Source organism: Melanotaenia boesemani, chromosome 4 (assembly GCF_017639745.1).
Source record: "Melanotaenia boesemani isolate fMelBoe1 chromosome 4, fMelBoe1.pri, whole genome shotgun sequence".
In the NCBI taxonomy this organism is placed as follows: Eukaryota; Metazoa; Chordata; class Actinopteri; order Atheriniformes; family Melanotaeniidae; genus Melanotaenia; species Melanotaenia boesemani.
Window position 1 is genome coordinate 38,977,803 of NC_055685.1, and position 22,966 is coordinate 39,000,768.

Sequence of the window (22,966 nt, forward strand, 5' to 3'; positions counted from 1 at the left end):
CTCCCTACAGGTGGAGAGAGAGAGATTTCAGGTGTGGAGCAGAGCTGCTGTCTCTGTGGGCTGCATCCTGGACAGGGTCTCTAAAAACATCTGATCTACTTTAACTGATGCCTCCACGACTTATTTCTGGATAAGAAAAGGTTAATATCAACAAGCTTTACAGCCCTGACACACCTTAAAAATGTCCAGATTCAGTTTTGCTGCTGCCTTTGAAGCTGTGAGTCTTTCAGAGGAAGATGAACTGTTATCAGGCTCCTTAGCTGGAAAAGCAGCTTTGTTGCTTCTGCATGAAGCTCATCTAAACTGTGAGTCAGCAAAAAGCTTCTCCCTCCACCGCTCCCTGAATTTAATGTTCACTGACAAGAAATGCAGCTCAAACAGAGATATTAGGAAAGAAAAAGACATTAATATGTCTTCTCTGCACCAAGAAGACGTGTCAATGGAATGAAAAGAAATCAGTTTTTTTAGTAACTTCTCTTTGTTTTGTGTGTTTACGTAAAGCTTAACGCTGCAGTCTCAGGAAGACCAGAAGAAAAGGAAAGATGTGTGTCATAAAAACGAGAGAACTGAGTTTGTTTTTCCACTGATGTGTGTTGGTTTCTGAACGTGTGTGTTCTGCTGTGCAGCCTCCAGGGGGCAGCAGCAACCTGTGGGACCTGGTCTCCGTCATCAGCGGCCAGGACGACTCGCTGCTGCCGGCCAGCTACAGCAAAGGAGTGATGCACATGAAACACCTGCTCAAGTTTAAAACCGTAAGTCAGTCTGACACAAGGTCTGAAACTGGTGTAAGCCCGCCCCCAATTAGGCAGACAGCCAATCAAATGCATTGCCTATCCGCTGGGATTAGTTTTCCCAGCAGATAGGATGAGAATCAGGGAATTATTTGAGCTCTTTCACTCATCTTGTTGTTTCAGTCTGAAGCTCAGGAGCTGACCATTGTAAAGATGTCTAAATTTGGAGGAGGCATCGGAGCTCCAAGCAAAGAGGAGAGGCTGAAAGAAGCAGCAGATATCCACCTGAGACTGGGACAGATCCAGAGATACTGTGAGCTGATGGTGGAGCTGGGACAGGTGTGTATCTGCATGTATGTGATCCATAGCATGTGATCTGACTCTGGTGAGCTGATCATTGTCTCCTAGAAACTACAAGATGCAGAGGAGGAGGAGCTGTAGATGGTAAACATGACCTCTGACCCAGCCCCTAGCTTGTGGCTTGTTAGGTGTTAACCCTGAAATTGCAGCCTCAACAAATGTGTGCTTGACGTTGAGAAGCTTCAGAGAGAATAAAACTCTGCTTTGTCAAATGATAGCTTTTTTTAATTTCTCTTCTCGTTAAAAGGGGCGACAGGTTTTCCGGATTCTTCCATCCTGCTCGGGTCACAGTCAGACATTATGTAGATGCAGTCATAGACAAATATGTAGATGCCACTATATTTAACCTTCAGTTTAATAATGTTGAAAGAATAAGCTGTCAGTTGAAGGATTTTTGATCATGTGAACAGTCGAGGTGCCTCGTTTATTAAACACACGGATGAGCAGCACTGTGCCAAGATGGCCGCCCAATTGGCATGTTTATATCGCAGTAATTAATGTGGTGTATAGATTAATGCAATAACTTCTTCTGATTGTTTTCTTGGTGGTGTGCACGCAGTGGTTTGTTGCTTTACTGCCACCAGCTGGTAAGGAGAGTGGACCAGAACTTCAGATGAGACGACTGACTGGTTAACTGTGTGATATGTCAGATGGGCCCGGGGCAGCCGCTGCTTCATCCGGCCGCGTCCAGCCCTGACAGCAGCTCCCCGTGGCTGGAAGTTCATCATCTCCGTGGCTTCCTGGCTTTGAAGGAATGTAGAGTGTAATTCTGCATGGACAGATTAAGCAGCGTTCGTTGCCATCAATGCTAGCTTACCGATATGTTTGATTTGTGCCCAGAAATTAGCAAGCAATGAAAAGTGTCGGTTTGCAGCAACTGCTGCTCCAGTAAAATCTGTTTATCATGTTCACTTCCGCACCATCATCCATCTACTGGCCTTTAAGAGCTTGCAGCGGTGCAGAAGGACAGGAAGCTGTCTGCTCTTTGATTGGACAGGTTGACAGGTCATCATCCAATCAGAGAGAAGTGCATCTGCAACTTTAGAGTCTTGCAGGTGGGTTTTTGCTTTGCATCCCTGAACAGATGTTTGCAGAAGAACTTCTAGTTTTCTTTTCAAATACAAACTTGTTTTAAAGTCTTGCAGATCCTTTCACTAACTGGAATTTCTCAGACAGGGAGACAGAACTTGGTTTACTAACACAACACACATTCATTTCCAACCACAAAATCCTTTATGGCTTCATATTTAGCCCATACACCTACATGCCCAAAATAAGCTTCTCTCCCAGAGATAATGCCTAATTCAGATTTTTAATATAGATAATTGGTAATAATAGTCTGGTTAAAACTGGAAGATGGTGTCATCTTCCCTCCACCTAAAGCTCCATCTCGCTGCTCCACCTCTTCGCTGCAGGTGCATGTTTGGATTTGTTTTTTCTAGAATAACGTGTCTCTTTCTGTCTGTGGTTCTTCCTGAATAAATCCTCACTGTTTCAGGCATTGTGTGAAAGGATATCCTCCCATTATGCAACAGGCAGGTTGTGACAGCTGATCAGACATTTATAAAACACAGGCACAAACACACAAGCTCCAACTCCGGCTACAGCAGCTCTGAATTCATCCGATCTCAGGTTCAGTTTAAGGTTCTAAGGTTCAGGTTCAGGGTCTGAGATGTGGGGCAGCAGTGGCTCGGGTGGTAGAGCGGGTCGTCCAATGATCGCATTTTGAATCCGGTCTCTTGGTCAATCTGCAAGAAGCTTCATGCTCAATGTGGTTCTGCTATCAGAAAATAAAAGCTGGATCTTGACAGTGCGACTTGTGTCTGTTTCAGTGGGAGAAAGCTTTATCTGTGGCACCAGGAGTCTCCATGAAGTACTGGAAGAAACTCATGCAGAGGTAAACCATCCTCAGGTTTTCATCCAGAACAAACACATACATATATATCTGTGTGTGTGTGTTTATATATATATGCATATATATATATAAAATATATATATTATTATATAGTCCTAAGAATATTTTTTTAAGATTATACATAATATAATACTATATATTTTTAAATACTATATAATATAAAATTTAAATATTTCATTTAATTTTCTAATTCATTTATTTCTTAAAGTCTATCATTTTTTAAACATATATATTCTATTAAAAATGTTTCTTATAATGGGCAGCTGTGAGGACCCAGAAATTCAGCCACACACAGGAATAGTAATAAAAAACAGGTTTATTGTAAACGAGGATACTGAAGAGATGAATACCGCTAGGCAGGTAAATGGTCAGAACACTGGGAGGCAGCCAATAGTCGAGGCTCGGGATCCAAAAGCAAAGTGGACGTGGACAGGTAGGCGGAATGCTGGACTAGACAAGGAGCTGCTGGCAGAGAGGCTGGAGAGTTTCTGTAGTGCAGTGAATCATGAACATGGGAAAATCTAGGTGGACTGAATCAGACTGATGAGGCAGAGCAGGAAACCGTTTCTACTAATATTTCAAACCTTATTTTCATTTATTAAATATATTGATCAGGGATATTCATATTGAATGCTTTGAATAAATAAACAAATGTTTTTATTACAATATTATTCATATTATTAATTTGAATAATTAATCATTTTTATTACTTGTTATTTCTTCATTACTTAATTTTTTTAGCCATAAATCCTCAAGTAAGGAGTTTATTTATTGATCAACAATCAATAAATAGTTAATAGATTAATGAGCCTGTGAATAAATAAATATGAATTTGTACTTCATATTTATGTTGTTAAATAGATAAATATTTTCATTCAGAAATTATATTTACTTGTCTGTTGGCTCCTCCCTGAGCCACCACCTTATCGTGGTGGAGGAGTTTGTGCATCCTGATGATCCTAGCGGCTATGTTGTTGGGGCCTTCATGCCCCCGGTAGGGTCACCCATGGCAAACAGGTGTCTAGGGGAGGGACCAGACAAATTGTGGCTCAAATCACCCCTATGATGATGTGAAAGCAAAGGACCAAGGTTTCCCTTGCCCGGACGTGGGTCACCCCTTTGGAGCCAGGCCTGGAGGTGGGGCACGGAGGTGAGCGCCCCGAAAGGGTGACATGGGCCTCTCCTCCCGTGGGCTCACCACCTGCAGGAGGGGCCATAGGGGTGCATTGTTAGCTGGGCGGCTGCCAGAGGCGGGGACCCTGGCGGTCTGATCCTCGGCTGCAGAAGCTAGCTCTAGGGATGTGGAATGTCACCTCTCTGGCAGGGAAGGAGCTTGAGCCGGTGCACAAGGTTGAGCGGTTCTGGCTAGATATAGTTGGACTCACCTCGATGCACGTCTTGGGCTCTGGAACCACTTTCCTTGAGAGGGGCTGGACCCTCTTCCATTCTGGAGTTGCTCCCGGTGAGAGGCGCCAAGCAGGTGTGGGCATGCTCATTGCCCCCCGACTTGGCGCCTGTATGTTGGGGTTTACCCCGGTGGACGAAAGGGTAGCCTCCCTCTGCCTTCGGGTGGGGGGATGGGTCCTGACTGTTGTTTGTGCTTATGCACCAAATAGCAGTTCAGAGTACCCATCCTTTTTAGAGTCCTTGGAGGGGGTGTTGGAGAGCACTCCTTCTGGGGACTCCCTCGTTCTGCTGGGGGACTTCAATGCTCACGTGGGCAATGACAGCGAGACCTGGAGGGGTGTGATCGGGAGGAACGGCCCCCATAATCTAAATCCGAGTGGTGTTTTGTTGTTGGACTTCTGTGCTCGTTATGGTCTGTCCATAACGAACACCTTGTTCAGACATAAGAGTGTCCACATGTGCACTTGGCACCAGGACACTCTAGGCCACAGATCGATGATCAACTTTGTAGTTGTGTTATCGGACTTGCGGCCACTTGTCCTGGACACTCGGGTGAAGAGAGGGGTGGAGCTGTCAACTGATCACCACCTGGTGGTGAGTTGGCTCAGATGGTGGGGGAGGATGCCGGTCAGGCCTGGCAGACCCAAGCATGTTGTGAGGGTCTGCTGGGAACGTCTGGCAGAGTCCCTTGTCAGAAAGAGTTTCAACTCCCATTTCTGACAGAGCTTCAACCATGTCCCGGGTGAGGCGGGGGACATTGAGTCCGAATGGGCTGTGTTCTGTGCCTCTATTGTCGAGGCAGCCAGCCGCAGCTGTGGCCGTAAGGTCGTTGGTGCCTGTCGTGGCGGTAACCCCCAAACTCGTTGGTGGACACCGACAGTAAGGGCTGCCGTCAAGCTAAAGAAGGAGTCCTATTGGGCCTTTTTGGCCTGTGGGACTCCAGAGGCAGCTGATTGGTATCGGGGGGCTAAGCGGAGCGCAGCTTCGGCAGTCGCTAAGGCAAAAACTTGGGCATGGAGGAGTTTGGAGAGGCCATGGAGAATGACTTCCGGACAGCTTCGAGGAGATTTTGTTCTACCATCCGGCGGCTCTGGAGGGGAAAACAGTGCTCCGTCAACACTGTGTACAGTGGGGATGGGGGGCTGCTGACCTCGACTCGGGACATTGTGAGGCGGTGGAAGGAATACTTCGAAGACCTTCTCAATCCCACCAACACGTCTTCCGATGAGGAAGCAGAGTCTGGGGTAGCTGGTGCTGGCTCGCCTATCTCTGGGGCTGAGGTCGCTGAGGTGGTTATAAAGCCCCTCGGTGGCAAGGCCCCGGGGGTGGATGAGGTCCGCCCAGAGTTCCTTAAGGCTCTAGATGCTGTAGGGCTGTCTTGGCTGACACGCCTCTGCAGCATCGCTTGGACATTGGGGACAGTTCCCGTGGACTGGCAGACTGGGGTAGTGGTCCCCCTCTTCAAAAAGGGAGACTGGAGGGTGTGCTCCAACTACAGGGGGATCACACTCCTCAGCCTCCCTGGTAAGGTCTATTCAGGGGTGCTTGAGAAGAGGGTCCGTTGGATAGTCGAACCTTGGATTGAGGAGAAGCAGTGTGGTTTTCGGCCTGGTCGTGGAACAGTGGACCAGCACTATACCCACTTCAGGGTCTTTGAGGGGGTATGGGAGTTTGCCCAAACAATCTCCATGTGCTGTGTGGACTTGGAGAAGGCATTCGACCGTGTCCCCCTTGGGACTCCTGTGGGGGGTACTCCGGGAGTATGGAGTGCCGGACTCGCTTGTACGAGCTGTCTGGTCCCTGTACGACCGATGTCAGAGCTTGGTCCGCATTGCTGGCAGTAAATCAGAGTTGTTTCCAGTGCGGGTTGGACTCCGCTAAGGCTGCCCTTTGTCACCGATTCTGTTCATAACCTTTATGAACAGAATATCTAGGTGCAGCCGAGGCATTGAGGGGATCCAGTTCGGTGGCCTTAGGATTGGGTCTCTGCTCTTTGCGGATGATGTGGTTCTGTTGGCTTCATCGGGACGTGATCTTCAGCTCTCACTGGAGACCAAGTGTGAAGCGGCTGGGATGAGAATCAGCACCTCCAAATCCGAGACCATGGTCCTCAGCTGGAAAAGGGTGGAGTGCTCTCTCTGGGTCTGCAATGGGGTCCTGCCCCAAGTGGAGGAGTTCACGTATCTCGGGGTCTTGTTCTCGAGTGAGGGAAGGATGGAGAGGGAGATCGACAGCAGATCGGTGCAGCGTCTGCAGTGATGCGGACTCTGCATCGGTCTGTCGTGGTGAAGAAGGAGCTGAGCCAAAAGGCAAAGCTCTCTATTTACCGGTCGATCTACGTTCCTACCCTCACCTATGGTCACAAGCTGTGGGTAGTGACCGAAAGAACGAGGTCGCGAATACAAGCGGCCGAAATGAGTTTTCTCCACAGGGTGGCCGGGCTCTCCCTTAGAGATAGGGTGAGAAGCTTGGTGATCCGGGAGGGGCTCAGAGTAGAGCCGCTGCTCTTCCACATCGAGAGGAGCCAGATGAGGTGGCTCGGGCATCTGGCTAGGATGCCTCCTGGACGCCTCCCTGGTGAGGTGTTCCGGGCACATACCACCGGAAAGAGGCCCCGCGGAAGACCTAGGACCCGTTGGACGGACTACATCTCTCGGCTGGCCTGGGAACGCCTTGGGATCCCTCCGGATGAGCTGGTGAATGTGGCCGGGGAAAGGGAAGTCTGGGTTTCCCTGCTTAGGCAGCTGCCCCCGTGACCCGACTCCGGATAAGTGGCAGAAAATGGATGGATAGATGTTGGAACTTTTATTTTTCTTATTAATTTCCATCTCTTACGTCCAAATGAACGGAATCAAATGCTGCAGCAGCAGTTGCCATGGTTACGCTAGATAACTTTAGGATCGGACCTGCAGGATATGCATCAGTGCATTAGTTTGAACTGTTATGCCACAGTTTTGTTTGTAGAAAACAAAAAGAGAAACAACTGGCGACAGGTGAGGGTGTCAGGAATGGGTATAAAAGCAACATCTGCCAACATGGATGGATCGAGGCTCACCGCTCTGGTCTAAACTTCCAAAGTTCAGCAAATATTTCTCAGTGACAGATTGTAAAGAACTTTGGTCTTTTAGCTTCTGCAGATCACAGTGCAGGGAAAAGGTTCAGGAAGTCTGGAAAATCTCAGAGCGGAAGGGACCGGAGCCACTGGTGGACGTCACCTCCTCCCAGATGTTTTTTCTTTTAGTGTTTTTATTTTTGTTGGTCACTTCAAATTTATTTGGATTTCTTTTTGTTAAATAAAGTTTAAACACACTTTTTTGTGTTTTAAGAAAGTTTTCTGGAAATGGAACTGACTGATGAATCATCCATCCATCCATTCATCCATCCATCATCTATCTGTATTCTGGTGTTCCAGGCGAGCCGACCAGCTGATGGCGGAGGACAATGATGACGCCATCCCGTACTGCATCGCCACTGGAGACGTTAAAAAGCTGGTGACCTTCTTCAGTGGCAGAGGGCAGCTCCTGGAGGCCTTGTTGATTGCACAGGTCCTGAGACGGGAGATGGGAAGGGCAGGAAATATTGATCAGAGTTGATAATAATCAATAATTCTGTTGTTTTCAGGGAGCATGTGAAGGGAACATCCGACCGCCACAAAGTTCTTCAGTCAACCACACAACTAATGACGTGGACAACAGACAGCAGTACCAGAGGTAGCACACGACTGTCAGCCGACTCGGAAAGCTGTCGGTTTGTTCTGTTAATGAAGAGAAATAGGATGACGTGATGAGTGGGATTAAACCCCTGAAACAGCTCTGCAGGATGTTCAGTCCTAACAACAAACTTCATGTCGGTTTCCATCATTTTGCAGAAGATTCTTTTCTTTTTTTTTTGTTTTTTTTCTTCTGGTGCAGGAAAGCGCTACCATTTAGTTCTACACAGTTATAATAATAACAACAACAACAACAACAATACTACCACTACTACTACTACTACTAATAATAATAGTAGTAGTAGTAGTAGTAGCATGTAGGAGGATAAATATGACGCCCAGGGATGGGTTTAGTGCTACAGTCAGGTGAGGAGCCGAGTCTGCAGTGTGTAGAGGTGAAACAAGCCTGTTCCTGGCATTGAATGTAGAACAAGATTTATTTAAAAGAAGAATTTAGTACACACACCTGCACACACACACACACACACACACACACACACACACACACACACACACACACACACACACACACACACACACACACACACACATCCTAGCTGCTGGTGTGTTTGTTGCTGTTCATGGTTTTTACAGTTTTTCTTCCTGCAGGTGCTCCTGATGATTGTCTGTTGTGTTCTCTATAACCTGCTTCTTTCAGGTGCAGCAGCTGGTTAGTTTCTCTGTTTAGCTTTGATGTCAGCTGCTGTGGTTTGTTTTCTACCTTTTGTTTTCTTCTCCCTTTTTTCTCTTAAAAAGCAATAGCAATAGCAACACAGATATTTATAGGTCACAAATTCAGTGGATGTTGCTTGTACAGATGTTATAGAAGGGAAACAGCTGGTACCTTCTTTCTGTTTGCGACCAGCATTCAGTAAATAAGGAGGTGACGTCGTCTAGAAGACTTTTTAAAGCCCTGACAGAGACATACCGGTGTAACATGAGATGTGTGTCCGGCTTTAGCACATGATACAGAAATCTAACGTTACACCTTCCTGTTACTGCTGTTTATTTCATGGTTGTGTTTCCTCTCGTCCTCCGCAGCCTCCTCCATAAGGTCTGTAAGGAACTGGCTGAGTGGTACTTCCAGGACGGATGCTCTGTCCTGGCTGCTTGCTGCCACCTGGCCGTGGACAACATCCAGGTAACTTCCTGTCTGTCCGCTCACACCTCACTGGCCGTAACTGAGCCATGGATGAACGTGTGTGGTGTGTTTCCAGTTAGCCCTGTCCAGTCTGATCCGAGGGAATGAGCTGGAACTGGCGGCATGTGTGGGACTGGTCCTCGGAGAGGCAGCCAATCAGAGCACAGCTTACTGCCTCGAGCTGCTGGCTAGGAAGTACATGACCACCGCTACATGGTACCACTCCACAAACCACTGAGTATAAATTCCTATTAAAAAAGGTTTTTAACCTTGTTAACCTCATCAGACGGTGTTTATATGTCACAAGTCAGATTATGAGCAAAAGGGTTCCACCTCTGACCTGCAGCACACAAACCTGCAGGGTGGAGCTCACCTGTCATTTAACATGATAAGCCCTCTGAGCTAACATAGGGAATGTAAGAGCTCATATTATCTGCATGCCTTTGGAGTCTCTACAACTGTTTCCTCCACTTCCTGCTGTTTTGGTGTACTTTTGTGTGTGTTTTGTTGTCCTAGCTCAAGGTTCTCAGTGCAAACAACAAACCGAACCAACCAAAGAAGACACAAGCTGCCTCATCAGCTCTTGTGAAAGACCCGTCACATCCGTTTCTGTGCAGCATCCTGATGTACGAAGTCTTCACTGAAAGAAGAAAATGGAATAGATGGGAATGGTGGAGTGGTGTTGTGTTTGGGAGCTTTTGAAGGTCCGCTGCTGCAGGTCCGATCCGCTGCAGGTCCGATCCGCTGCAGGTCCGATATGCTGCAGGTCCGATATGCTGCAGGTCCGATCCGCTGCAGGTCCGATCCGCTGCAGGTCCGATATGCTGCAGGTCCGATCCGCTGCAGGTCCGATCCGCTGCAGGTCCGATATGCTGCAGATCCGATATGCTGCAGGTCCGATATGCTGCAGGTCCGATCCGCTGCAGGTCCGATCCGCTGCAGATCCGATATGCTGCAGGTCCGATATGCTGCAGATCCGATATGCTGCAGGTCCGATCCGCTGCAGGTCCGATATGCTGCAGGTCCGATCCGCTGCAGGTCCGATATGCTGCAGGTCCGATCCGCTGCAGATCCGATATGCTGTGAGACTGATCTGGTTTCACTTCCGAATCCCTTATCTCTTCTGACTGATGCATATCCAGCGGTTTCATCCAGATGAGCCTTTTTTCTTGTCATTACCATGACGATCAGCTCCTGGTGCTTCCACCCGTTTTGTTTCCGTGTGCTCTCATTGGCTGCGATCAGACATCCTGAATTGTTCCAGAGATAATTCTGTCTTAGAGCCAATGATGTCCTTTGTGATTGTGACTTTTATCATTTAAATGTTCCCGACTGAGTCGAGTCCCGACTGAACTGCTAGTTTTCCGCCTGTACTGCTGGGAACGCCTTACAGCCTGATCTGAAAACGTTGCGGCTCATTTCGTTTTCTGGACAGAAACACTCTTTTGAGCAACACTTGTGTTTCTGTTGCTGAACTTAAATACTTGCCCCTTAATCATCAAACTACTACTGTTTAATAGTAAATGTGTGAGATGACACAACTGTAACATTTGCCCTGGACTCTGTGGAGGATTTTAGGAAATATTGTGTGGCTATTTCAGCCTTTGTGAGTGTGCTGGATTGGTGCGTTTTCATGCAGGACTTATTGTCACAGTGAGGAGCCTCGTCTCTTCTTCTCATGCTGGAACAGATTTCTGCATCACCTGCTGCCTCCTGTGAGCTGTTACTCATCTGCTCCTCTTCCCTTGCTCCTCCGATCGGAAATGCAACGGAGACTCCTGTTTAAATGTGTTTGGAAAAAGACAAAAAAGTCCAGATTTTCTCCAGAAAATGTCCAGTGTTCACATTTCTGAAGACTGAACCATGACTCCTCTTCCATCAGCTGGTTTTAAAGCATCCTGGGGCATGCGTCCATCCTCAGCTTAACTGAAGCTGCTTATTTATAGTCCTACTCTGAATTCTGTCTGTAATGATCCGTTTCTCCTCCAGGCTTCATATCCGATCTGTTTATTTCCATGCAGGGAGCTTTCAGCTGACCTGCTGCAGATGATTCCTGACAACCACCTCCTGCTGGTGAAGCTGTGTGCATTTTACCCAGGAACTGCTGCAGAGATCAACCAGCTTCATCAGAGGGTGAGTCACTTAAAGTTCGGAGATGTGTGGAAAGGTTGTGTGATGATGTTAACGTCCGTTGTTTGCCTTTAAAGTGCGGCCTCCCCTCGCTGGAGGAGTGTAAAGACTTGGCCGAAGCAGCCGTGAGTGATGGAGACTTGTTTTCTGCTGTTAAATTCCACCTGCTGAGCGCCGAGCCGGAAAACGCTCTGCAGATGGGGATAAATCACGTTAAAGGTACTGAAAACATCTAATTGTTAAATGTTTCTTTAGATCTCCAGAATGTTTGTTATCAGTGTAAAATGATGACGTCAGTAATAATTCTCTGTATTTATGTAGTCATGATGCAACGATCACTTTCAAATCCAGTCATGAATAAAATCTGTTAGATCTTTAATCATGAATCCGTTCTGATGGATGAAAATCTGCAGTGAAGCTACAGCAACGTTTTCTGTTGTCTCACTAGAACAGCTGTCTGGATCTGATTGGACGGTGGACAGCGTCCACCCGATCCTGGATCTGATGAGCTACATCCGGACGGAGCGCCTCGTCCTGGCCAAGCTGACTGAGTGAGAACATTATCACTGCTACATTAGTTATTATTACATATGAGAGAGAAGCTTCCACCTGTAGCGTTAAAGTTAATGAACATCCAGGTGTGTGTCTGTGTGTGTGTGTTCAGAGCACGCAGTGAGCTGCTGATCCTGTGTGGTTATATCGGAGGACTGTTGGCTATCAGAAGGAACTACTCCAGCATCGTACCTGCGCTCTATGAATACACCAGGTAGGCTGGTGTTTGCTGAAGAACTGGAACAGCAGATCTGAAGGGGAGATCAGCTCATGTGGATCTGCTCGGATTCAGATCCATGTGGCAGATTTTACTCTTCCACAAAGAAAAAGTTTAATATTCCATTTCCTCTGACATTAACTTAAACAATATTTCATCTTTTATCTCATTAGTTTTATTTATTTTGTTTTATCCATTTTTCAAACACAAAGCTGAAACATTCAGAAAAAGTTGGTTCAGTGAATCTTTTCCCGCCTTGTGACGTTCCCATTTCCTCTCCCAACACCTCTCAGGGTTGTTTCTGAATTCTCCAAACCTGGCGGCATGGCTAAAAGCACAGCTTATTAATTAGTACAAAACCTTTACCATTTACTCTCTATCGGGGGCCGGTCAGGACTGCAGCCAGTCCAGAACCCTCCTCCTCACTGCAGCCTAACGTGGTTCTTTATGGTCTTGTTGAAAACTGGATGGACGTCCCAGGAAAGATGAAGACAGCAAATGTTCTCTGATCTGACCCCATACCATCACATAACCCCGATCTGACCCCATACCATCACAGAACCCCGATCTGACCCCATACCATCACAGAACCCCGATCTGACCCCATACCATCACATAACCCCGATCTGACCCCATACCATCACAGAACCCCGATCTGACCCCATACCATCACAGAACCCCGATCTGACCCCATACCATCACATAACCCCGATCTGACCCCATACCATCACATAACCCCGATCTGACCCCATACCATCACAGAACCCCGATCTGACCCCATACCATCACATAACCCCGATCTGACCCCATACCATCACATAACCCCGATCTGACCCCATACCATCACATAACCCCGATCTGACCCCATACCATCACATAACCCCTATCTGACCCCATACCATCACATAACCCCGATCTGACCCCATACCATCACATAACCCCGATCTGACCCCATACCATCACATAACCCCGATCTGACCCCATACCATCACATAACCCCGATCTGACCCCATACCATCACAGAACCCCGATCTGACCCCATACCATCAGAACCCCGATCTGACCCCATACCATCACAGAACCCCGATCTGACCCCATACCATCAGAACCCCGATCTGACCCCATACCATCAGAACCCGATCTGACCCCATACCATCACATAACCCCGATCTGACCCCATACCATCACAAAACCCCGATCTGACCCCATACCATCACAGAACCCCGATCTGACCCCATACCATCACATAACTCCGATCTGACCCCATACCATCACAGAACCCCGATCTGACCCCATACCATCACATAACCCCGATCTGACCCCATACCATCACAGAACCCCGATCTGACCCCATACCATCACAGAACCCTGATCTGACCCCATACCATCACATAACCCCGATCTGACCCCATACCATCACAGAACCCCGATCTGACCCCATACCATCACATAACCCCGATCTGACCCCATACCATCACAGAACCCCGATCTGACCCCATACCATCACAGAACCCCGATCTGACCCCATACCATCAGAACCCCGATCTGACCCCATACCATCACAGAATCCCGATCTGACCCCATACCATCACATAACCCCGATCTGACCCCATACCATCACATAACCCCGATCTGACCCCATACCATCAGAACCCCGATCTGACCCCATACCATCACAGAACCCCGATCTGACCCCATACCATCAGAACCCCGATCTGACCCCATACCATCACAGAACCCCGATCTGACCCCATACCATCACAGAACCCCGATCTGACCCCATACCATCAGAACCCGATCTGACCCCATACCATCACAGAACCCCGATCTGACCCCTACCATCAGAACCCCGATCTGACCCCATACCTTCACTTGTTTCTGACAACAGTTTGGAGGCTCTTTTGCTCTATTTCCTCCAACAAAGGTTTGGAATACTGGTTGGATGGACCAGAATCCAGGTCTCCACTGTGTGATGGTCCATCCCAGACTCCTCAGAGTCCAGAGAATTCTGGAACTCTGGTCCAGGTTAACATGCAGCTTCTTCTTCTCTGCTCAGTAAAAGTCTGAATGTAACTCTGTACTGTAGAGCTGATGAAGGTTTCCATGGTAACCCTTGTTCATGTGATTCTATCAGCTGTTGATGGTTCTGGATGCAGGTCCATCTAAGGGATCAGGGATCCTCGTGTCCAGCTTTGACCTGCTCCCTTGTCCTTCACACACTGAAATTCCTCTGGATTGATTGAATGGGTTAACAACATTCTGACTGTAGAGGAGAAATATGGAAACCCTTTGGTCTTTCTTTGAGAAACGTGGTTTTTAAGCACTTTGAAACTGATTAATGATTTTCTCACATGTCCTTTGAACATCTTTGAACCTCTGAGACATTCATTGATGCTGATTTTGAACCCAGTCATATAGTATGAAATAACATCCCTAGTTTAAATCTAACTTCCTCTCATCCCAACAGATGTGGGACTGTGTTGGATATAAAAATGGATGTACAGTAACCAGTTAATTTAAGTCAACATAAAACATTATCTATCTCGACTTTATTCTGTCTGTTATGACACAGAAGTCAAAGAAAGTGTTGTTATCTGCAGGTCCTTCTCTTCTGTCCTGCAGAAGTAATGGATGGAAATACCTCCTCTTCTCCTTTGGCCTGTTTCTGATGTTTCTTTCTCCAGAATCTTTGATTTAACTTGTGATCTGTGATATGTTTATTTCAGGAGAATAATTTAGTTAATCCTCTCAGACGATCGACCCACTCTGGGTGGAATTGATGGGTGTGTGTGAAGGTTTTTCTGTCTGTTTTTCAGTCAGCTGTTGAAGAGGAGGGAGGTGTGTGTTCCGCCGAAGATCGAGCAGTTGTCTCTAGAGCTGGACACCTGGAGGTCCTGCACACAAACCAACAGCATGTAAGTCACAAACAAACACAACTAACCCTTAAAACTCCAAATCATTTTATACCACTTTTGGCCCGTCTGGTTGTTTTTTGTAAACCAGTCTGTGGCATCTTTTAATCCCAGTATAAACCAGTGTGTAGCAGCTTTTAATCCCAGTATAAACCAGTCTGTAGCAGCTTTTAATCCCAGTATAAACCAGTCTGTAGCAGCTTTTAATCCCAGTATAAACCAGTCTGTAGCAGCTTTTAATCCCAGTATAAACCAGTCTGTAGCAGCTTTTAATCCCAGTATAAACCAGTGTGTAGCAGCTTTTAATCCCAGTATAAACCAGTATGTAGCAGCTTTTAATCCCAGTATAAACCAGTCTGTAGCAGCTTTTAATCCCAGCATAAACCAGTCTGTAGCAGCTTTTAATCCCAGCATAAACCAGTCTGTAGCAGCTTTTAATCCCAGTATAAACCAGTCTGTAGCAGCTTTTAATCCCAGTATAAACCAGTCTGTAGCAGCTTTTAATCCCAGTATAAACCAGTCTGTAGCAGCTTTTAATCCCAGTATAAACCAGTGTGTAGTAGTTTTTAATCCCAGTATAAACCAGCCTGTAGCAGCTTTTAATCCCAGTATAAACCAGTGTGTAGCAGCTTTTAATCCCAGTATAAACCAGTGTGTAGCAGCTTTTAATCCCAGTATAAACCAGTGTGTAGCAGCTTTTAATCCCAGTATAAACCAGTGTGTAGTAGTTTTTAATCCCAGTATAAACCAGTCTGTAGCAGCTTTTAATCCCAGTGTAAACCAGTCTGTAGCAGCTTTTAATCCCAGTATAAACCAGTGTGTAGCAGCTTTTAATCCCAGTATAAACCAGTGTGTAGCAGCTATTAATCCCAGTATAAACCAGTCTGTAACAGCTTTTAATCCCAGTATAAACCAGACTGTAGCAGCTTTTAATCCCAGTATAAACCATTCTGTAGCAGCTATTAATCCCAGTATAAACCAGTCTGTAGCAGCTTTTAATCCCAGTATAAACCAGTGTGTAGCAGCTATTAATCCCAGTATAAACCAGTCTGTAACAGCTTTTAATCCCAGTATAAACCATTCTGTAGCAGCTTTTAATCCCAGTATAAACCAGTCTGTAGCAGCTTTTAATCCCAGTATAAACCAGTCTGTAGCAGCTTTTAATCCCAGTATAAACCAGTGTGTAGCAGCTTTTAATCCCAGTATAAACCAGTGTGTAGCAGCTTTTAATCCCAGTATAAACCAGTGTGTAGCAGCTATTAATCCCAGTATAAACCAGTGTGTAACAGCTTTTAATCCCAGTATAAACCAGTCTGTAGCAGCTTTTAATCCCAGTATAAACCAGTCTGTAGCAGCTTTTAACCCCAGTATAAACCAGTCTGTAGCAGCTATTAATCCCAGTATAAACCAGTCTGTAGCAGCTATTAATCCCAGTATAAACCAGTCTGTAACAGCTTTTAATCCCAGTATAAACCAGTGTGTAGCAGCTGTGAGACTGGGAGGTAAAATGATGTAAAATGAATGTATGAATAGATTTAGCAGCATAAAGGTCGACCAGAAGAAGAAAGCAGAATTTATTACTAACAGAACTTTGTAGAAATAACACACAGATCAACAGTGACCAAACCTTTTCTCATCTCATCGTTCTCTCAAGTCTTGGCTTTCAGGAGAAAAATATTGTTATTGAAACAAACACACAACAGAAACTATTTCCATGTTTCCACTTTTTCCTCATTTCCAGTTATTCCTGCTATTATTTACCTGCTATCCTCACTAAACCAACTCCAGCTCAGCTGCTTTGTGGCGCCACCGTGCATCAGAAACGTCTTCTTGGCTTTATTCCAGCCATAGAGGAGCATTATTTTTCTTCTTTTCACACACACATAGAACTTTCTGCTCACTGGTTGATCTTTGGCTGCTCCTGATTGGACGTTACCATCAATCTAAGCTCTCTGATTGGTGGAAAGTCTGACAGGAAGCTGCTTCATCATCATGTCCAGGTCTAAATAGAGGTCTCTTAGCAACATAGTAGTGATGGTGATGTTTTTATGGTGAAATGTGATAAATAATGCTGTTATCATGGATCATTGTGGATTTACCAGATAGAGTCTCTGAATAAAACTACATTTAGTGGCTGGATTGTGAACCTCCTGGACCCAATAGAAATGCCTGGAAAACTTCCGTAGATCATCTTAAGAGGTAGCTATCCATCACATTTACCCCACAGAGCTACACACCACCGCTCCTGGTGGTGGAGGTAGACCTTGGGGAGATCTGCTGGAGTGTTAAGCGTTAATAACCCAAAGAAGTTCATAAAAACACAGAAATTACCAAGCCACATCATTCTGTCCACGGCGAAGTTGATGCTCCTGAGGTTCCTCCTTGACTCACCACTGGAAGTGATGCTGTGACGATGACAAGCTGGATACTAAAGAGGAACTATTATGAGGTCAGTTACCATGGAAACTATGAAAAGCAGCTTCTTTGGGACGTGTTGCCCTGACTGATGATAAAGAGGGCTGTGATGGATTGGAAGAGATTTGATGACTGAAGATCAGTCTGGAGGACTTCCAGATGAGGAGACACTGGATGGATGGCAGGCAGCGAGGAGACACTACAGACAAGATGACCACTTTAAAATAAAAATGTTGATGTTTGATGGTGCATTTAACCTCATTTTGACAAAGCTTTTCTTTTTCCCTGTCTGGAACAATAACCCAAAATAAATTAAGTATATCTTCACAACTGCCAGGGCTGTATATATAATCATCATTTCTACACAAAGCTAAGACATGTGAGATTACTACAGAAGAGTCAGAATCAAGATATGTGTTACTGTGTCAGAGAAAATTCACCTGGAACAAGGTAGAACATGTAAATGTTATCTCCTCCTTAAAGAAAACCACATTACTTTCATTAAAAACCAGACGATAGCAGCCCACTTCATCTAGGAATGAGTAAAGTAATCCTAGGAATGAGTAAAGTAATCCAAGGAAAGAGTAAAGTAATCCTGGGACTGAGTAAATTAATCCTAGGAATGAGTAAAGTAATCCAAGGAATGAGTAAAGTAATCCAATGAATGAATGAAGTAATCCTAGGAATGAGTAAAGTAGTCCTAGGAATGAGTAAAGTAATCCTAGGAATGAGTAAAGTAATCCTAGGAATGAGTAAAGTAGTCCTAGGAATGAGTAAAGTAATCCTAGGAATGAGTAAAGTAATCCAAGGAATGAGTAAAGTAATCCAATGAATGAATGAAGTAATCCTAGGAATGAGTAAAGTAGTCCTAGGAATGAGTAAAGTAATCCTAGGAATGCGTAAAGTAATCCTAGGAATGAGTAAAGTAGTCATAGGAATGAGTAAAGTAATCCTAGGAATGAGTAAAGTAATCCTAGGAATGAGTAAAGTAATCCAAGGAATGAGTAAAGTAATCCTAGGACTGAGTAAAGTAATCCAATGACTGAATAAAGTAATCCTAGGAATGAGTAAATTAATCCAAGGAATGAGTAAAGTAATCCTAGGAATGAGTAAAGTAATCTTAGGAATGAGTAAAGTAATCCTAGGAAAGAGTAAAGTAGTCCTAGGAATGCGTAAAGTAATCTTAGGAATGAGTAAAGTAATCCCAGGAATGAGTAAAGTAGTCCTATGCATGAGTAAAGTAGTCCTAGGAATGAGTAAAGTAATCCTAGGAATGAGTAAAGTAATCCAAGGACTGAGTAAAGTAATCCTAGGACTGAGTAAATAAATCCTAGGAATGATTAAAGTAATCCTAGGAATGAGTAATGTAATCCTAGGAATGGGTAAAGTAGTCCATGGAATAAATAAAGTAATCCAATGAATGAATAAAGTAATCCTAGGAATGAGTAAAGTAATCCTAGGAATGAGTAAATTAGTCCAAGGAAGAAATAAAGTAATCCTATGAATGAATAAAGTAATCCAGTGAATGAATAAAGTAATCCTAGGAATGAGGAAAGTAATCCAAGGAATGAGTAAAGTAGTCATAGGAATGAGTAAAGTAATCCTAGGAATGAGTAAAGTAATCCTAGGACTGAGTAAAGTAATCCTAGGAATGAGTAAAGTAATCCAAGGAATGAGTAAAGTAATCCTAGCACTGAGTAAATTAATTCTAGGAATGATTAAAGTAATCCTAGGAATGAGTAAAGTAATCCAAGGAATGAGTAAAGTAATCCTGGGACTGAGTAAATTAATTCTAGGAATGATTAAAGTAATCCTTGGAATGAGTAAAGTAATCCAATGAATGAATAAAGTAATCCTAGGAATGAGTAAAGTAATCCAAGGAATGAGTAAAGTAGTACTAGGAATGAGTAAAGTAGACGTAGGAATGAGTGAAGTAATCCTAGGAATGAGTAAAGTAGTCCTAGGAATGAGTAAAGTAGTCCAAGGAATAAATAAAGTAATCCTAGGAATGAATAAAGTAATCCAATGAATGAGTAAAGTAATCCTAGGAATTAATAAAGTAATCCAAGGAATGAGTAAAGTAGTCCTAGGAATGAATAAAGTAATCCAAGGAATGAGTAAAGTAGTCATAGGAATTAGTAAAGTAGTCCTAGGAATGAGTAAAGTAATCCTTGGAATGAGTAAAGTAATCCAAGGAATGAGTAAAGTAGTCATAGGAATGAGTAAAGTAATCCAAGGAATGAGTAAAGTAGTCCTAGAAATGAGTAAAGTAGTCCTAGCAATGAGTAAAGTAATCCTAGGAATGAGTAAAGTAATCATAGGAATGAGTAAAGTAATCCTATGAAGGAATAAAGTAATCCTAGGAATGAATAAAGTAATCCTAGCAATGCATAAAGTAGTCCTAGGAATGAGTAAAGTAATGTTAGGAATGAGTAAAGTAATCCTAGGAATGAGTAAAGTAATCCTAGGAATGAGTAAAGTAATCCCAGGAATGAGTAAAGTAAGCATAGGAATGAGTAATGTAATCCTAGGAATGGGTAAAGTAGTTTAAGGAATAAATAAAGTAATCCTATGAATGAATAAAGTAATCCTAGGAATGAGTAAAGTAATCCTAGGAATGAGTAAAGTAATCCAAGGAATGAGTAAAGTAGTCCTAGGAATGAGTAAAGTAGTCCTAGGAATGAGTAAAGTAATCCAAGGAATGAGTAAAGTAATCCAATGAATGAATGAAGTAATCCTAGGAATGAGTAAAGTAGTCCCAGGAATGAGTAAAGTAATACTAGGAATGAGTAAAGTAATCCTAGGAATGAGTAAAGTAGTCCTAGGAATGAGTAAAGTAATCCTAGGAATGAGTAAAGTAATCCAAGGAATGAGTAAAGTAATCCTAGGACTGAGTAAATTAATCCTAGCAATGAGTAAAGTAATCCTAGGAATGAGTAAAGTAGTCCTAGGAATGAGTAAAGTAGTCCAAGGAATAAATAAAGTAATCCTATGAATGCATAAAGTAATCCAGTGAATGAATAAAGTAATCCTAGGAATGAGTAAAGTAATCTAAGGAGAGAGTGAAGTAGTCCTAGGAATGAGTAAAGTAGTCCTAGGAATGAGAAAGTAATCCTAGGAATGAGTAAAGTAATCCTAGGACTGAGTAAATTAATCCTAGGAATGAGTACAGTATTCCAAGGAATGAGTAAAGTAATCCAATGACTGAATAAAGTAATCCTAGGAATGAGTAAATTAATCCTAGGAATGAGTAAAGTAATCCTAGGAATGAGTAAAGTAATCTTAGGAATGAGTAAAGTAATCCTAGGAATGAGTAAATTAGTCCAAGGAAGAAATAAAGTAATCCTATGAATGAATAAAGTAATCCAGTGAATGAATAAAGTAATCCTAGGAATGAGGAAAGTAATCCAAGGAATGAGTAAAGTAGTCATAGGAATGAGTAAAGTAATCCTAGGAATGAGTAAAGTAATCCTAGGACTGAGTAAAGTAATCCTAGGAATGAGTAAAGTAATCCAAGGAATGAGTAAAGTAATCCTATTACTGAGTAAATTAATTCTAGGAATGATTAAAGTAATCCTAGGAATGAGTAACGTAATCCAAGGAATGAGTAAAGTAATCCTGGGACTGAGTAAATTAATTCTAGGAATGATTAAAGTAATCCTTGGAATGAGTAAAGTAATCCACTGAATGAATAAAGTAATCCTAGGAATGAGTAAATTAATCCTAGGAATGAGTAAAGTAATCCTAGGAATGAGTAAAGTAATCTTAGGAATGAGTAAAGTAATCCTAGGAATGAGTAAAGTAGTCCTAGGAATGCGCAACGTAATCTTAGGAATGAGTAAAGTAATCCCAGGAATGAGTAAAGTAGTCCTATGCATGAGTAAAGTAGTCCTAGGAATGAGTAAAGTAATCCTAGGAATGAGTAAAGTAATCCAAGGACTGAGTAAAGTAATCCTAGGACTGAGTAAATTAATCCTAGGAATGATTAAAGTAATCCTAGGAATGAGTAATGTAATCCTAGGAGTGGGTAAAATAGTCCATGGAATAAATAAAGTAATCCAATGAATGAATAAAGTAATTCTAGGAATGAGTAAAGTAATCCTAGGAATGAGTGAAGTAATCCTAGGAATGAGTAAAGTAATCTTAGGAATGAGTAAAGTAATCCTAGGAATGAGTAAATTAGTCCAAGGAAGAAATAAAGTAATCCTATGAATGAATAAAGTAATCCAGTGAATGAATAAAGTAATCCAAGGAAGAAATAAAGTAATCCTATGAATGAATAAAGTAATCCAGTGAATGAATAAAGTAATCATAGGAATGAGGAAAGTAATCCAAGGAATGAGTAAAGTAGTCATAGGAATGAGTAAAGTAATCCTAGGAATGAGTAAAGTAATCCTAGGACTGAGTAAAGTAATCCTAGGAATGAGTAAAGTAATCCAAGGAATGAGTAAAGTAATCCTAGCACTGAGTAAATTAATTCTAGGAATGATTAAAGTAATCCTAGGAATGAGTAAAGTAATCCAAGGAATGAGTAAAGTAATCCTGGGACTGAGTAAATTAATTCTAGGAATGATTAAAGTAATCCTTGGAATGAGTAAAGTAATCCAATGAATGAATAAAGTAATCCTAGGAATGAGTAAAGTAATCCAAGCAATGAGTAAAGTAGTACTAGGAATGAGTAAAGTAGACCTAGGAATGAGTGAAGTAATCATAGGAATGAGTAAAGTAGTCCTAGGAATGAGTAAAGTAGTCCAAGGAATAAATAAAGTAATCCTAGGAATGAATAAAGTAATCCAATGAATGAGTAAAGTAATCCTAGGAATTAATAAAGTAATCCAAGGAATGAGTAAAGTAGTCATAGGAATGAGTAAAGTAATCCAAGGAATGAGTAAAGTAGTCCTAGGAATGAGTAAAGTAGTCCTAGCAATGAGTAAAGTAATCCTAGGAATGAGTAAAATAATCCTAGGAATGGGTAAAGTAATCCTATGAATGAATAAAGTAATCCTAGGAATGAATAAAGTAATCCTAGCAATGCATAAAGTAGTCCTAGGAATGAGTAAAGTAATGTTAGGAATGAGTAAAGTAATCCTAGGAATGAGTAAAGTAATCCAAGGAATGAGTAAAGTAGTCCTAGGAATGATTAAAGTAGTCCTAGGAATGAGTAAAGTAATCCAAGGAATGAGTAAAGTAATCCAATGAATGAATAAAGTAATCCTAGGAATGAGTAAAGTAGTCCTAGGAATGAGTAAAGTAATACTAGGAATGAGTAAAGTAATCCTAGGAATGAGCAAACTAGTCCTAGGAATGAGTAAAGTAATCCTAGGAATGAGTAAAGTAATCCTAGGAATGAGTAAAGTAATCCAAGGAATGAGTAAAGTAATCCTAGGACTGAGTAAATTAATCCTAGCAATGAGTAAAGTAATCCTAGGAATGAGTAAAGTAGTCCTAGGAATGAGTAAAGTAGTCCAAGGAATAAA

At 43.2% G+C, this 22,966-nt stretch overlaps 1 protein-coding gene across 4 annotated transcripts in view; it reads left to right on the forward strand.

Moving 5' to 3' along the window:
• The window catches only part of wdr17 (WD repeat domain 17), a 73,946-nt gene that overhangs the window by 38,567 nt on the left and 12,413 nt on the right, over positions 1 to 22,966 (forward strand). For 2 of the 4 annotated variants that reach the window (XM_041983299.1, XM_041983300.1), the window contains exons 18-29: positions 627 to 752; positions 915 to 1,070; positions 2,924 to 2,988; positions 7,826 to 7,958; positions 8,035 to 8,123; positions 9,164 to 9,263; positions 9,340 to 9,479; positions 11,285 to 11,396; positions 11,471 to 11,612; positions 11,842 to 11,944; positions 12,058 to 12,159; positions 14,979 to 15,077. In XM_041983299.1, the coding sequence (XP_041839233.1) occupies positions 627 to 752; positions 915 to 1,070; positions 2,924 to 2,988; positions 7,826 to 7,958; positions 8,035 to 8,123; positions 9,164 to 9,263; positions 9,340 to 9,479; positions 11,285 to 11,396; positions 11,471 to 11,612; positions 11,842 to 11,944; positions 12,058 to 12,159; positions 14,979 to 15,077 (1,367 nt within the window). Of the gene's footprint in view, positions 1 to 626; positions 753 to 914; positions 1,071 to 2,923; positions 2,989 to 7,825; positions 7,959 to 8,034; positions 8,124 to 9,163; positions 9,264 to 9,339; positions 9,480 to 11,284; positions 11,397 to 11,470; positions 11,613 to 11,841; positions 11,945 to 12,057; positions 12,160 to 14,978; positions 15,078 to 22,966 lie in introns of those variants that run through there. The other 2 variants (XM_041983301.1, XM_041983303.1) reach the window with 2 other exon arrangements.